This window comes from Micromys minutus (genome assembly GCF_963924665.1).
Source record: "Micromys minutus genome assembly, chromosome: 4".
In the NCBI taxonomy this organism is placed as follows: Eukaryota; Metazoa; Chordata; class Mammalia; order Rodentia; family Muridae; genus Micromys; species Micromys minutus.
In genome coordinates, this window is record NC_137973.1 from 63706638 (window position 1) to 63723602 (window position 16965).

Here is a 16965-nt window from a genome sequence, read left to right on the forward strand (position 1 = left end):
TGAAGAGTGGCTGGGGGACACTGGCAGGGAGCTAGCTCCTCCGTCGGCAAAAGAGATGCTACGATATTTAAAGCTCATCTTTTTCTAAGCAAGAAAGGACCAGAGCGGGGTGTCATAGGAAAGCCAGTATAAAAAAGCCCCAGAGGGGTAAAACAGCCCCCCCAAAAAACCCCAATATCCTTTTCTTCTGAGAGAGGGAAATGGGGCTGGAGACATCTTGAACAGTCCATGAAAATGTCCTGAAACAAACTTCCTCTGGCTCCACGTGCACTGTTCCGTTTCAGTCTCTCCCTGACATGAGCTTCATCTTCCTTGGTTAATTCCTTTCAGCCAGAGGGTTGAAGGCAAATGCCCTCCGTTTTTTGGCTCTGGTCTTCAAACATAAGGGAAAATGTACCAGGCAGCACTGCAAATGCCCAAACACTGATCAACAGACAATCATCTACAGATGACAACCCTGCCTAACCTCTGGAGACAGGCACACCAATGATTTGCCACAAGGGACTTACACTAGACACACTCTTATCTGTACAGGGGTTTGGTGTGAGATTTAAGAAAATCTGGCTCAGCAGTTAAGAGCAGTTGTTCTTACAAAGAACCCAGGTTCAATTCCCAACACCAACATGGAGTTTGCAACTGTAACTCCAGTCCTAGGGATGATGCCCTCTTCTGGCCTCTGTGGACACTAAGCATGCACGCAGCACATTCAGGCAAAAAATGCACACATGTAAATTCACACACAGAACATTCACACACATAAAATCTGGCTGCTTAGACAGCTCTCTATACCATGTCCTCTGAGTGTGACTGTACTCTGGTGTCATGTTTTAAAAAGAGTTACCATGCCTGTAGTCACACAGCTGTGCTACATTGTGGGTCCCTCTGGGAGGACTGCTTCTCTGCCTTTTTGACTAAGATCTCATAAAAGCAACAAAAATTTGCCAAGCAACTAAAAATAACCAGACACAAACGAGTTGACGCCATCTTCACTAAAATAAGGGGTTTAATAGGAACATCAAGAGCTCCGTTACAGACAAGGTCCCGGCCTCGTTTTTTAGAAAACTGACTGCAGTTAATTTCCCATTTCAGATAAAACATGAAGTGCAAAACCGTCAGGTAGCCGTAGGCTCGGAAAAAGCGCAGTTCCTCTGTGGCAGTGTGTGATGGGGTCTCACGGCATCACAGCTTGAGACACGGTGCTAAGCTGCTGGGTAACTGTGGGATTCTGATGACATCTCAGAGGACGCAGAAGGCTTTTTCAAGTATGGTATGAACTCTTTGGTTAGTGGGTCCAGGAATCCATGTGTGAGTCAGGGAGTAAGGGGCCTGCAAATGTGGATGGAGGTCAGCCCAGGACAAGCAACCTGATCAGGGAGCAGCATTACCCATTCATGCACCTTATCCACAGTGTATACCTCCTCCGCCAGTGTGCTGGCCTAAACAACCGTCTTCAGGGAACCTAAAGGCGAGCCCGTACTCCACTCATCTATTTTGAAAGTAATTATAGTTTATGAAAAAGAAAACAGCGTGGTGGATAATATAAAGAATAGAGACTCAAAATTCAATCAATACTGGGTATACAATATTCCAGTTTTCCTTTTTATTCACATTAGGTGTTTATTCAGCAGCTGTTGTTTCCCCTCAGCGAGCATTGAAGGGTCGGCATGGATACCTACCTCAGCCTGTGGATGCGCTCAGTGGGGGGCTTTCAGTCTGTACTGGTTTAGCAGCTCAGGCATCATCCTACATTTGCCTAAAATGGTTACATTAATAAACAAAAGTCGAGTACATCTTTGAGCACTGGCTTAATCAAGTAGGGGACGTTATACTGTCTTTTGAAGTTGTCCTGAACTGACCGTAATAAACCTTGGGCGGGCTTTTCCCCTTAATGGCTTTTCCTAACGCACTCCTAAGTGACCTGGGCACCCACCAAGAGTCAAGCATGGTGAGGAGCAAGGAATCCAGTGGGACAAAGAGAGGCGCAGGTAACAGGCTAGCTTTAGGACCATGTGGGGCAATACTGAGAAAGGGCTCAGAAAGTGCTTTCCAGTCACAGGGCCCAGTATCTTAGAGACGCGTGATGGCGCGTTTTCATTATGGGGCTCAGCTCCCTTAGTGCGAAGATCACACACAAGCACTCAGTACAGCCTTTTCTAAGAATACTCAGCATCACCACGGTTCCTTCACAGTACTGCGGGAGACCTGAGGGAGGGGCTGGACACAGGCACACTGCGATTCACACTGTTGGCTGTGCAGGGTGGCTTTGTCACCAATCATCCTCAATCCTGGCAGCAGCAGGCCACAGTAGTCCACCCAGATTTCCTTGTGGCCCTCAGGAGCCATTAGAGGGCCCTCTTATCAAGAAATGGCCTTTTGTCTTGAAGAGTAAGTCGGCCACACTAAGGCTGATGGCACAGCATCACTTGAATGAGAAATCCCTTCTGGATCAATTCCAGGGTTCTCCTGTGACATCCCCAGTCCAGCATCCAGGGCCCCAGTGAGGCTCTCTGCACTCACCCCAGCGGGGCAGACCTGTGCTATGCAGCCGGGTGCAGCACTCATTCATGTGACTACAGACAGCAGGAACACAGGTGGACAATAGCTCCCAGAGGATGCTCTCCTTTTTCAACATGCTGGGCAAAGGGACATCTCATCCTAGTGCTATAAAAAGAACCCAACCCTAAACAAAAATGATACTCATGAGACAAAAGCCCCAAGAAACTGACATTGAATCTATGCAAAAACGAAACAAAACAAAAGGAACCCACAAAGAAAACCGTCTCCCTCGAGATAACCTAGGCCTGCATCCCCCTCTGGTCAAGTGGCCATGCCGTTCCAGTGTTGTCAGGGTCCTCGGGCCGTCTGAGGGAAAAGCTACTGGATTACCCAGCATCGGCCACCAGCACAGACGCCATGAAGCATTCGGTCCTCCTCAGAGTTGAGAGGAATTTTATTACCTCGTTTTACCACAGGATGTCAGAGGCTGAGGGATGAGACCCTGCTTCCCGATGGAATCTATACAACTAAACCGAGTGTCCGTGCTTCCCTATGGACAGTGGATGCCACCAGCCACCCGAGTCCTGCTGAGGAGGCCTCCGTGGCGTGGCACCCTTTCCCTCTAGGTCTCGTCTGGAGCCTCTTCCGGCTGTGCTGAACTGCTAGGCGCATGCTCAACCGCAACAGGAAGACTGTGTAGGCCGAGTACGTGGAGCTGGCCCCCTTCGCTCTTCTCCGGGCTTCTTCATCTCTTTGAGACGGTTACATTAAAAGGATTCGGGGCCAAAGTTAGACCAAATCTCCCAGTCATGATGGGCTTCTCGGAACCCTCGGGTAAAGCAAAGGTGAAACTCTGCATCAGGCTCACAAACATCAGGAATAATTCCATCTTGGCCAGCTGCTCTCCCATACACACCCGCTTCCCTAAAAGTGAGATCAGAGAAGGAACAGTTATGACACATCCGGTTCTTTTGTAGGGAGCATCTACCAAGTCTGTGGAGAGTTTTAAAATAAGATCACCACATAAACCACAGTCTCACTCAGTTTATATGTTCACACAACTGGTTCACCGTCAAGCTTCTACTCATGGACACAGGAGCTGGGTAGGCACAAATCCAGAGTGGTGCTCTCCCTGCCCTTGTCTTCCTTCTTACCTCACTTGGAGGACTAAGGGGAAGCATCATGTGCCTCAATGTAGGAACATAAAGATCCGAGAGAGAGAAGCCCTCACTCTCCAGCCTAGCAGATTGTGAGCTGCTCTCTGGCCTGTGACATGGTAGAGAGGCTCTTTCTCAGGCTTTACAACCTGGGTTCAATCCCTGAGATACACATGGTACGAGAGAGCCAACTGTTGTAACATAACATGTATGCTGTGGTGTCTGTCTCCCTCCCTAACACACACACACACACACACACACACACACACACACACACACGTAACTAAACTGTAATTTGGCAGGAGCCATGCAGGAGGGCTGTGGCGAGCAGGTATGCTTCCTAGAGACGGTCCATCATTCTGCACGGCTTGGAAGAGTGAGCTCTGAAGAGCATGGACCCCAGGGACTTGGTCCCAGGATTGCTCCTTGATCCTGTGCATTTCCACGCCAGCCACTGCTGTGCTATCTGACATGGCCTGCTGTTTCCTGGGGTTTTAAAACACTCTGTTGGACAGATTTCTTGCAGAATCAATGTAAAGATGTACTTTCTTGTATTAATGCTATTAGATGAATTAGTGATTTTTATGGAATTCCTGATTTGAGTCCAATAATGTTAGGAAGTTAGAATACTTGATAGAATGTCTGAGGAGATGGTTTTGACTGTTTTGCCAGGAAGATATAGTAGAGCTAGAATCAAGAGTAGACGGTGCCTCCTCCTCTTAGACTATCAGGGAAAGCAGTCCAGCATGCTTGCACACACCACAGCAGTACAGTCAGCTGCACTAGGAAGAGAAACAGGCTCGGGGCAGGTCCGTGATCAAGGAGAAACAGTCATTCTAGGTCCGGGCCAGGGATGAGGCCACAGGTGTGCCCAGTGACGGAGCAAGGTCACAAATCTATAAAACAACCGCTTCCAACTTACAACAGCATCCTGCGCTAAGTCCCGCCTGTGTAACATCTTATCTCCGTGGTGATTTTTCTTACATAGAGAACTTCTGTTTGAAAATCTATAAAAAGCTAAAAGCAAAAGTAAGCCTTGTGAGACCAGCTCTTTAGAGCTCTGGTCTATCCATCGATGGTAAATATGTATATGTCTATCTGTCCACACGTACATATGTATGTGTGTGTGTGTGTGTATATATATATATATATATATATATATATATATATATATGAATGAATTTATGTATGTGCATATGTAAAATTGTTGGAACTTGCTTATTGGAACTGGCTTGCTAGAGCCCGCTTTTCCTTTTCCAGTGTTAGTATATGTGTACATGATTTTTCTCTTTTCTTTCTCACTGGCCTTTTGAGAATTAGAAGAGCTCAGAGTTTCTCATAAGCAGCTAATTAACTTTTGGTAGTAATTTTTAAAAAGCTGCTGTAACTCCAATAACTCCTTAACCTCCCTGCTTCTCAGGCCCCAAAGAGCCTAAGCAACCAGGAAGTCAAGATTTCCAGTCATAAAGATTAAGCCATCTCCCTCCCTCTTCTTCCTGTGCTGGGGATGGAATCTAGGGCTCGTACATGCAAGACAAACAGACACCGCACTACCAAGTCACCTCTGTCCATAACTCTGCTTTTGTTTTTATTTATTTATTTATTTAAAGAAAAAAAGAGGTTGGGTCAGCAAGAGGTAACTCAGTAGGCAAAAGAACTGATCCCTCAAAGTCGTTCTCTGGTCCCTATACCTATACTCACACATACACATCTCAAACATGCACATGTACAACATAGACAGACACAGACAGACACACAGACACACAGACACACACACACACACACACACACACACACACACATGATGAAGTTAAAAGAAAAATTTAAACCAAGGTTTAACTGACCTATCCCAAAAGGGATAAACGCCTCTCTTTTCAAAAGTTGTCCCTGGTCATCCAGAAACCGATGAGGACAGAAGTCGTCTGGCTTCTCCCAAACGGCTGGGTCTCTGTGTATGGACCACATGTTGAGCAGGACCACTGTGCCTTTAGGAATGGTGTATCCGTGCAGGACTGCAGACAACACACAAGAGCGGAGTCAGCGCCGCACATCCACTAAGAACTCTCCAAACATGGCTGTTGCCGGGAAGGAAACATTTACCTACTTAACACAGTAGCTCCTGAGGGGAGGGAGAAGGACCTGCCAAGCATCGCTTTTTCTTTGCCCCCAGCCCAGACCCAGCCTGAGGGAGCAGGAGCAGGACTAGATGGTCAAGCAATGAGCCAAGACAGGCCATTACAACTTACAAGGAAACACTGAAGCAGATATAGGGCATTCTAGGTTAACTTTCCCCAAGATTTATATATTCTTAAAATTTACACAGAGCGGGTGTCAGCCAGGGCAGCTATGACTGTGATGACACGGTGGGGCCAACTTGAGGGAAGGGTTAATTAGGCTTACACTTCATCATGGAAGGAAGTCAGGACAGGAGCTCAAGAGAGGCAGGAGCTGATGCAGAGGCCATGGAGGGATGTTACTTACTGGCTTGCTCCCCTGGCTTGCTCAGCCTGCTTTCTTATAGAACCCAGGTCTACCAGCCCAGGGATGGCACTACCCACGATGGGCTGGGCCCTCCCGTATCAACCACAAATTGAGAAAATGTTCTATAGCAGTATTTTTCAACCTGTGGGTTGAGACACATTTGGGAGCAAATGACCCTTTCACAGGGGCTACCCGAGACCATCAGAAGTATCAGAAGTTTTCATTACTTTATCATTATGTAATACGGTAGCAAAATTATGGTTATGAAGTAGCAACAAAGACAATGTTATGGCTGGGTCATCACAGCACGAGGAACTGTGTCAAAGGGCAGCAGCATTGGGAAGCCTGAGACCCACTGCCCTACAGGCTTGCCTACAACCCGATCTTGTGCAGCGATTTTCTTAGTTCAGGTTCCCACCTCTGAGATGACTTTAGCCTGTGTCAAGTTGACATAAAACTTCCCAGAGCAGAAGGGAGCCGCCCACAGGCTTTTCTGTCCACAGAGCATGGCAAACGAGGTCTGCGGGGAATGCCGCGCCCACAATGAGCAGGTGCTGGGCTCTTCACAGTGGATCTAATCTGCATTCTAGGCCATTTCTATAAGCCTTAAACTTTACCTCTCTCACCAATCTCCATCTCTTCTCTCTCTGAAACAGAGTTACCCTGAAGTCACAATTCTCCTGCTTAAGTTTTCTATGTGCTAGGATCTCAGCTGGGTAGCACCCTGCCTTATAAGAGGGAGCTTTAGAGATTTCTGGACTCCCCACACGGACATACTTCTCAGCAGCTGATAGGTTAAAGTTGGTGACTCTAGAATCAATCTGGAACATCCCAGTTTTTAAATAATTACATTTTGTTTGCAGAATTTTAAAAACCAAAGGGGGGGGGGGCTTATCTCCAGCTAACATATTTAAATCCACATTTAGTGTGGCTTTTCTGACATCCACATGAAGACTAGACAGGCCACTGTTAACTTAAGTTTTCTTCTGTGGGATAGCTGACGTAAAGTTGTTTGTGTAGTGGTGTGAGTGTGTGAGCACCAGAGGCCAGTCCTTGAGCCAATGATAAGGTAGAAACAATCCCCGACCTTTCTGATGTGGCCACACCCCTCCCTACACTCAGAGGATTTCCTCAGGGGTCTGCAAAGAAGGCGGGCACTGGACTTGCCTGTTTTCTCCGAGGTCATGTGAGGAATGGCAAGTGGTACCACCATGGATAACCGCTGTACCTCCATGATGGTGGCTTCCGTGTACGGCATCTGGGCCTTGTCTGTGAGGGAAGGTGCGCGGTCACTTCCAATGACCCTTTCAATTTCTTCATGAACCTTTTCTATGCAAAAAAGAAAGAAGAAGCCACAGATAAGACTGGGAGAGTGAGTCAGCACTGTTACGAGACTATACCCACCAAGGGATCAGTTGGCACGGTGGCCCGAGGCAGGACTGGCAGAGACAACAAGCCACCGGGGCTTTGATGGACAGCAGAAGAGACTGGGTGAGAAACTGCACTCTAGATTCCAGGACATGCAGCATTAAACTCTCCTGTGACACTCTAAGCTGTTAACAGTCTGTGAAGTCCAAAATAACACACCAGACCTTTGGGGTTGCTATAGTTGAGTGAGACCCTCAAAAGCCTGTGGTTGCAGGTTTGTTCCTTACAGTGGAGACATAATGGGGGGTGGGGGGGGGCTTCTGGAAGGCCTGGAGAGATTGGCTCTACCCTGGCATCTTCCCCTTCCTTCTCATCTGCATCGGCCCTGCCTTACCACTGGCCTCATTGCAACAAAGCCAGCCGGCCATGGACTGAAACCACAGCCCAAATGCTTGTCTTGTCAGTCAATTATCAATGTTACAGCATTTGGAAACTGGCTCCCGCACCTGTGCCCCTCACTGACCTGGATTCTTGACACTCAAATACTTTATAAAATAATAAAGCTGTTGTAAACAGCTAATCTTGGTGATAATCTGTTGCTTAGTAGTAGCTGGTTGAAACAGAGAGCCGTCGTGAGGTCTACGGTAAGGAAAGAGAAGCGAACCCTTCGAGAAGTTTACATCTCCATCCTCTGGTGCCTTGTAAATGAGATACCTTCCATGGTGTCTTGGTCTGCTGGCAGTCTCTCTATTAGTAAAAAACGGAGCTGGAGCTGTGTGCTCTATAAAGAAAAACTCAGTTCACCGTTTTGGACCCCCCACTCGGGTTACGTCAGTGTGTGGCAGAATGTGTGGAGAGCATTTTTGGCACCTCTGAACAGTTGATGGCGGAGTAATAATTATATTATCCCAGGACATCTTGGGGCTAGCCAAGGCAGGAATCTGGCTTCTGTGCTATGCCCTGTAAGGGCTAGTATGAAGCACATTGGCATCTGTAGCTCTAGGCAGAGCCCCTGGGATAAGGCTATAAGGAAGTACAACCACATCTGAAGTTCCAGGCAAGGGCTTTTAAGAATGTGGCACAGGGAAGTACATTTGTATTTGAAGTTCTATGCGAAATCCTTAGGAATGAGGCTCAGGGAAGGGCGGATTTTGGGATGTCGGCACAGCAGTATCCCATTTTGTCTCTGACTTTTTCACCTGACCTCCGGTAAGATGTTTACAGAATCTTTGGTTGTTATCTCGCTTGATCCCTGTCTCAGAACCGATGTTACCTTTTTGCACATAATTAAAATGATTTAAAAAGAGATGGATTAAACCAAGCTTCGCTTTAGCCATGAGGCTTAGGCCCGAGCTGGTAGAGAGAGAGAGAGAGAGAGAGAGAGAGAGGGAGAGAGAAGAGAGAGAGAGAGAGAAGAGAGAGAGAGAGAGGAGAGAGAGACAGAGACAGAGACAGAGAGAGAGACAGAGAGAGAGAGACAGAGACAGAGAGAGAGAGAGGAGAGAGAGAGACAGAGACAGAGACAGAGAGAGAGACAGAGACAGAGAGAGAGAGAGAAGAGAGAGAGAGAGAGACAGAGACAGAGACAGAGAGAGAGAGGAGAGAGAGAGAGAGAAGAGAGAGAGAGAGAAGAGAGAGAGGGAGAAGAGAGAGGAGAGAGACAGAGACAGAGAGAGAGAGAGACAGAGACAGAGACAGAGAGAGAGAGAGAGAAGAGAGAGGAGAGAGACAGAGACAGAGAGAGAGACAGAGACAGAGAGAGAGAGAGAAGAGAGAGAGAGAGACAGAGACAGACAGAGAGAGAGAGAGACTGCCCCTCTCTACTAGCTCTGTCTTAGAAGCGCTAACTAGGTTCCTGGGAGAACTACATAAGAATCTTGGTCTCAAGAATAATTTTAAAAGGTCCTATGACTAATTACCTTGCTATCAGCCTCTCAAAGGTCCACACTAGTAGCACACGGACCTTTTCGGGGATACTTTAAAATCACACCCAACTGGCACATAGCAGAAGGGACTATACTACACATGGGGGCATATCCTGGCCTATTGAGTGCATCTCTATCTAAGCACAGTTGCTTTAGTCAATCACTGACCGCATAGACAAGCGTGGTCCTGGAAGGTTACATTGCCTTGCAACACTATGGTCACCTCGGTTTAAGTGTACTCTGTGATGCTTGCATAATGGTGCGATCATCTAGTAACACATTCTCAGGACCCCCATCACTAAGCAATACGGGCTTGGGCATCAGACAGCCTTGCCCAGATCAGTCAGGAGACGTGAATACAGGAGCATGGTCAGAGCTACTGCTCTGCTGGCTCTGGAGGTGGAGACAGGACCACAGGTCAAAGCTGGAAACGGCAAAAGAACTTTGCTCTGGGGCCTCCAGAGAGCAACACTGCCCAGCTGACGCCCATCTTAGTCCAGTGAAGCATATGTATGCTTCTGATATAAATACTTGGAGCAAAGTCCTGTTCAAGTGACTACGTTTGCAGTGAACAGAGCTGATGCAGAAACCAATATACCATGCTCCCTTATTCATTATCGACTGCCACTGCCACGGGCTGTCCACAGGGGTGACTGTGGTGGCACTGGCTGTGACTTCTGCTGACTCTTTTGCTTGTGTTCTCTATTTTCAAAACAAGATGAAGGTCTGGATGGGCATCATGACTCCCTTGGCTCTGACACGCTACTTCTCTAAGGGCCCTTCCCTTCTGTAGATTTCAAAGGGAACTGGATTATGGGGATTGATGCAGGGGTGAGCAAGCTATGACACTTGTCCATCTAGAAATTTGAGGCTTCACTGTTCACCTCTTAACCTCACTATAAAAAACGAGTGTTTGCTGTGTTTTCCACCCTGGACACAGGGGTTGCGGCCTGACTTAGCTAACCTGCCTTTGCCCTAGTAAAGAACAAATGCACCAATTACTTTGCACGTCGGGGTGCAGTGACATATACAGCAGGCCCCAGAGCAGAGAGTTGGTCGTAGTGTCTGTGCCGGCAATGAACAGGTCCCCGATGATGTAAAACAGGTAATCCTCACTGAAGCTGGTGTGCTTGCTGGCTTTCTTCTCCTCCTCCACGTGCAGAAGGTACATGTCTATGAAGTCCTGAGGGTTGCTGGCATCCAGAGACTCTTGGTGCTCTTTGATGATGTTTTTAAGGAAGCAGGTTATGTCCCTTTCAATCTGCCTTAGTTCCTTAAACCGCCCAAAGGGAAGGTAGTAGAGCCAGGGGCATATGTTGATCAGGAAGAGCTGGCGGTGCAAGCAGATTTCCAACCCTCGAGACATGAAATCCAACACCTTTTTAAACTCCTCGTTGGTGTAATCGAAGCGCTGGCCAAAGCACAGGGAGCAGATGATGTTGGAGACCGCATTGCTGATGACAGGGAAGGGGCTGAAGGGGGCGTCGCCATGCTTCTGCATCTCCTCTTTCACGTACGTGAACTCCTTGATAATCCTGGGCTCCAGGCTAAGCTTGCCCAGACCAAAATGACGAAGTGTCGAATGGGAGAATCTCCTCTGCTGCTTCCAAACTGGACCATAGTGTGCAAACGCGACTCCTGCAAAGACAGAGAGGAGGGTGAGACCAAGGCCTGGCCATGGCGAATGGGACCTACCGTGAAGTATATTCTGTATTTTCAAGTCTCTTGGCCAAAGCTCATAACTTTGCAGATAAAGGCAACATGTAGAGTTTCATTATAAAGACAAAGCTGAGTCTAAATTAGGAATAATTTGCTAACAAGCTGGTTTATTTATTTATTTATTTTTTGTAATTTCTGGTAAAATGAAAAGCACCGAGTTTCGATGACCTGAAAGCATTGTGCATGTAAGTATCTTTATATTTCACAACAGTAGACTCACGGTTAGGAAACCTTCCAAACATAAAGCACGCATATTCTAAACACTGTGAACAGAAGTGTAATTACAGTCCAGGACTGACGCATGAGTGGAGACCATGTCTCTGCTCTCCACACCCCAGCTCCTGGCAGTGCTGTGCACACAGCAGGAGCCACAACTCATCACGATCACGGCGGCTGCCCCCTAGTTCACCCCAGCATGTACATCCACCACCTTCAACCCAGCAGAACGGCCCCGGGATGTTCTGACTGTTCTCAAACGCGTCTTCCTTCCTGCCACCACTTCCTCCTTGTAGTTTCCACGATGTCCCGTATTGTCTCAGCCAGTTCTCCTTCCGGTGGGGATCAGATAGAGCCCTCAGCAACCTTGTGTTGCTGACATGAACATGGCCATGCTAAGGATCCCCCAGACTAAGTAATAACAAAGCCCCCACTCCCACCCCAAACCAGGCTCAGAGAAAGGCCAAACCTTCCTCTGGTCCACGTGTGGATGTTGACAGCCTGTACAGAAAGGACTGAGCTCAGCTTCTTCCTGATGTTTACAGAGCAGGTCTTTCATTCACAGCTGTGGAGACCGCCTACCAAGAGGAGCTGACCCCCCCTTCCCCCATACATTGGCTACTTTTCTTTCAGCTGTGAGCAAATACCTAATAGGAAACTGCCTAAGGGAGGGAAGGATTCCTTTTGTTCCTGGGTTGAGAGGGTACTTGGTGGTTGGGAATGCATGGCGGTGTGAGCAGCTTACAGCAGAAGGGTTGGTTTGCTTGATTACATCTTTGGCAGAAGCACAAAGTTTGGAACACAGCCAGGGCTCCGCTATACTCCATACTTAAAGCCCAGGGACTGGCTTCCTCTAGCTGGGGTTGACCTCCTAAAAGTTCTACATATTATGAAAATACTATCACATGTTAGGACCAAGTATTGAAACACTCAAGCCCATGGGTGACAGTCAACATTCAAAACACCAACGCCATGTTCTGAATACTTAGCGTGCTATAGAGCTGTGAAAGACTCTGAGTACCTCTATAATCAAGGGGAGGGGGTGTTCGGCTCAGGAATACAGCGAATGACTGGTATACACAAGGCTCTGGGTTCAATCCCAGCAACAGGGGAAAAGAGAACATTTCAATGTAAACATCTATATGGATGGACCCATAGTTGAATATGGACTTCCTCCACATTTTACAGACATCACTAAGGGTGCAGTGATGAACCACAAAATACAGATATCTTCACATGAATAGTCACTGCCAAATTACTATCTTAAATAATTACTAACTTAAGTAAGTAGATTAAGAACTGAGCAGAAGTATGTCCAAGAGTATGTGAACATCAGCATGCTTTCAACAGCTGCCTCCTGATACCTGTAAGTGCTTAGTTTTGCCACTAGAGGGCGAAAATGTATCCTATGTGATTTTCTTTCCTTCCTTCCTTCCTTCCTTCCTTCCTTCCTTCCTTCCTTCCTTCCTTCCTTTTCTTTGTTATGTGTGACAAACACCTCTTTATTGTTATCAAGGTTTTACCAATGTCTTTCGTTACAGAGCACGTCACTTATTTAATTCCGCTATTGGCCATGGTTTGGGCCCTGCAAACTCCCTTCCCCTTCACCTCAAAGGGAGCTCTTTTGTATGTGGCCACACACTCATCATTGGTGTGCAGGTCAGGCTGGATCTGCTCCCAGATCTTCTTCTTAGGGTTCAGCTCCGTGTCGGGCTCTCCAGGGAAAGCATCAGAAGTAATTCTGTCTCCAGGAATGAACCCACGGGAGGGGCCAGAGTTTCCACTTTCTCTGGTGAACTGGCACACATCACCATTGCTTGAGACAGTACTCCCCGCATTTTTGCAGGCTTCAGATTACAAAGTACAACTACCATCCGATTTTGCATTTGTTCTAGAAGAACATGAGTCACTGCCTATGACTGTTCGTGGAGCTGCTTCTCCCACATCGACTTCTTCGACGTACAATGAATCTGGATCAGGGTGTTTCTTGGCAGTAACGATACAACCAATTTGAAGATCCAGGCGTGATACGTCGACAGGCTTAGAGTCAGCACTTGCTGCTGCAGACTGCTGTATCTTTTCCCTTTCCTCTTTCTTTTCAGTCTTCTCTTTTACCTTCTTTTCTTCTCCTCCTCCTCCTTTGATCTGTTCTTTTGTACCAGAAGAGGTGGTGGTTGTTGCTGATGGAAACTGTATCACACTTTCAGAAACAGTACAGTTAGTCTCTAGTGAAGAACTGGATGGAGCAGGTACTTGCTTCACCCCGTTATGAACTTCTGCCAGAATCAGCTCTTGCTTTAGCTCTTCTATTTCTTTCTTCAGTTTAGCATTTTCAACTCGAAGTTTCTTTTCTTCTCTCAAAGTTGCCTTCAAAACTGCTTTCTCCTTGAGAACAACCTGCTGCTTGAGGTATTCAATGATCTGACCCGCCTCTGCACCCTTCCGCCCCAGCCTCTTCAGAACAGCATCGTTAACAGCCATCTTTCCCCAGAATGGGCAGAAAAGCATGGGGCGGTGAGCCGCAGCTCTTTGGCAGTCTCAGCCGGGTGTAGGAAGGAGTTGCACATGATTTTCATCAACATGTCTGTGATTGTCACTGTGGGTCAGAGTGGCTATACATGGGTCACTGATGGGGTTCTTATTCCACGAGTCACACTTAACTTACCTCCTGTGTGGAAATTTTCTTCCTATATACTTTAAACGCAAAGGTAACCTCCTCTCTCTCATTATGTGAATTGGTTTTAGTTTTCAATGATACTATCTGATAAGCATACGTTGTAAATGTAAAGATACCATGTGTAGACTGAAAGACATTTACTTGTGTGTGAGTGCCCCCACAGACGCCTGCTCGTTGCTCATGCTGGGTCTTCATGCAGATGCCTGTGGGAGCCAGAAGGCGGCACTGGATTCCTTGCAGCTGGAGTTAGACATGGTTGTGAGCCACCTGACAGGGATGCTGAGGTCTGAACTCAGGACCTCTGAAAGAGCAATGTGCTCCTGACCGGAGCCATCTCTCCTGTTCACAAGTATACTTCACCCCACCCCGCTCTTAAAAAGGTAGACTGTTACTTTGAAGCCTACACTGTCCTTGAAGTTGTAGCAATCCTCCAGTTTTTGCCTCCCAACTGCTGTTGTTCCTCTGTGCCCATCTACAGGTCCTTGTCTTTCTGATTTGTGCTGCGTGCCTTAATTCAGAAACGCGCCATTTTCTTATAAAAATTTAAAACGCTGACTTTGAAAACAGACTTAGTATTTTTTTAAAGATTTATTTTTACTTTGTCTATGCATGTCTACTCTGTGTATGTGCAGTGTGTGTGCCTGGTGCCTACAGAGACCAGAATAGTCTGCTGGATCGCCCAGAACTGGAGTTACAGATGGTTTTGCTGGGCCTTGTGGATGCTGAGAACTGAACCTGGGTCCTCTGGAATAGTAAATGCTCCTAATCACCTGAGCCATTTTCCGATTCTCTCTGATTTACCTATATTTTTCTGTATAGATAACTGAGGTGGGAATGAGGGTGGGTAACGTGGACAGAAGCATGAAGAGGCCAGAGGAGGGTCTCTGCATGTCCTGATCTGTCACACTGGCCTTAGTCTGTCGACTTCCCCTTACTGAATCAGCCAGGCCGACACCAGAAAGCCAAGGAGATTTTCCTGTCTCCAGGTCTGAACACAACCCAGAACACGGTCTGTTTACTGTGGCCTCTGGCTATAAAATTGAGTTGCCACTCGGATGGAGAGTAGACAGAAACATTTGAGGTTCGAGCCAACAGAGATTTCCTGGTCTTCCTTCACTAGTGCCCAGATTAGTTGTGTATCCTTATTCTAAATTTCACTTGGAGTGAACTTGTACTGAATCCTGTCTTAATCTAGAAGCATCTTGGACAGCGGCCTTTCATCTCGAACCCATCTCAAGACAAGAGGCCAATAAGAAGCATGTAACCCAGAGCATCCATCTTGTTTTCTGCGGGGGCTGGAGTGGCCTTGGAACAAGAACTAATTACACTTTATATAGCATCCAAATTCTCCGTGCTTCAGCCCAGTGCTAATGCCTCCCCTCCCCCCACCCTTTCCATTGCAGGTGCCTCAGATTCCAGAGCTTTCTGAGGCCCTGTAAGGGGAGTTTCCACAGGAAAACTAGAAATGGGGTGAGGGAGGGGATGTAAGTGTGAAGTCAGGGGCCACTCTCCTGAAATGAAGTATATCTGCCATCCACAATGGCTACGACTGAAGACAGAACACAGGACTGACAGGAAGCTTAAGAGTAGAGATTGAGACCCTGTGTCTGCCGAGGGAGATATACATGGAGTCTGGGAACTGACTGGCTACCTTGAAATAGTCTCTGTCCAAAAAAAAAAAAAGAAAAGAAAAATTCAGTTTCTCTTAAAGCTAACCTCAGGCAAGTTCTGTAGACACGGGCAGAGAACAGCCACATTCTTTGCCAGAAGATTAGAGGCTATGAGTTAACACTTCAACGGTCTCCTAGCTTGATTTCTGGCCTTAAGGGGAAATTTTTTTTCTTATACTTTCGCAACTGAAAGTCACTCGGTGAAAAGACTGCTTCCTCCCCCCCACCCCCACTTTTCTAACACAACCAATGTTTAGAAACGTTCAGATCAGACCTATGAATAATGAGACCTCATCTGGGACAAAGAAAAGCTTCCGAGGAGGGTGATCCTTATTTTACACTTTGGTAACCCTCCCTCACTTTCCTGTGTGTCTCTCACTTCAATCGCACACTAGAAGCCACGCCTCTGTCCCCCTGTCCCCTGCTCAGGGCAGGAGGAAGGTGGGCAGGAGCAAGTGGTCACTTGCCGCCCCGAGGGTCCTGAGCCCGCGGCGCGCTCACCCTTCCCCTTGGTCAAGATGGAGATGAGCGGCATCGGCGGGCGGTCACTGAACACTTCGGCCTGCTGCACGAGCGCCTCGCGCACGCTGTGGAAGTCGCTGAGGACCACCACCAGACGGTGGCCGATGAAGAAGCTGAAGATGTTGCCATAGACACGGGCCAGCCTGACCAGGTACATATGCTGGCCCACCATGTCCGTCCGGCTGTCCGAGCCCAGCCAGAACTGCAGCCGCAGGAAGCGTGGCACCAGCAAGTGCCCGAAGTTACCCACGAGTGGCCAAGGCTTGGGCCCCGGAGGGATGCCGCATGCGCGCTGCCGCCGCAGCCAAACCCAGCCCAACAGAACTGCCAGCCCGCAAAGCAGCAGCGTGCTTCCCGCCGCCCGCATGTGCGGCCCAGCTCCCGGCTGCTCCCCTGCCGCGGGACGCGGGCTCCCGAGCGAAGACATGCTCTAGGTGCCGCCTGCGTCTAACTCCACACCAGAGGAGCGACAGTAGCCCGCTGCATGACTCGAAGGTCAACGGCAGGGCGGGGCAAGGCACGCCCTCCGGATTGGCTGGGCCGCGTGCCCCTCTCGGCATCCTCCAGTCAGCTGCTCCTGCGTTAAGTGGAGGCGGGACGTCTTACGGGACAGCTCGAGGTGAGGGGGTGGAAGAGAGGCCTCAAGCAGCAGAGCGGAAACTGTCCTGAATGGGTATTTGTTTGTTTTGTGTGTTTTGTCAGTTTAGTGCACTAGCAGCATCTGGCTCCTTCAG

At 48.0% G+C, this 16965-nt stretch overlaps 1 protein-coding gene and 1 pseudogene across 2 annotated transcripts; both read right to left on the reverse strand.

The window, feature by feature from the left end:
* Nucleotides 1-1644: 1644 nt before the first annotated feature.
* On the reverse strand, nt 1645-16658 carry CYP2U1 (cytochrome P450 family 2 subfamily U member 1; the record flags this gene model as incomplete). The annotated part of the gene is made up of 5 exons (XM_080916232.1): nt 1645-3420; nt 5498-5665; nt 7302-7463; nt 10430-11065; nt 16211-16658. 5 exons carry the CDS (start codon nt 16656-16658, stop codon nt 3242-3244), a joined length of 1593 nt encoding a protein of 530 aa, XP_080772358.1. The 3' UTR covers nt 1645-3241.
* LOC308420173 (aminoacyl tRNA synthase complex-interacting multifunctional protein 1-like) lies at nt 12914-13870 on the reverse strand (annotated as a pseudogene). Its single transcript has one exon. The product of its transcript is annotated as an aminoacyl tRNA synthase complex-interacting multifunctional protein 1-like (transcript).
* Nucleotides 16659-16965: the final 307 nt, after the last annotated feature.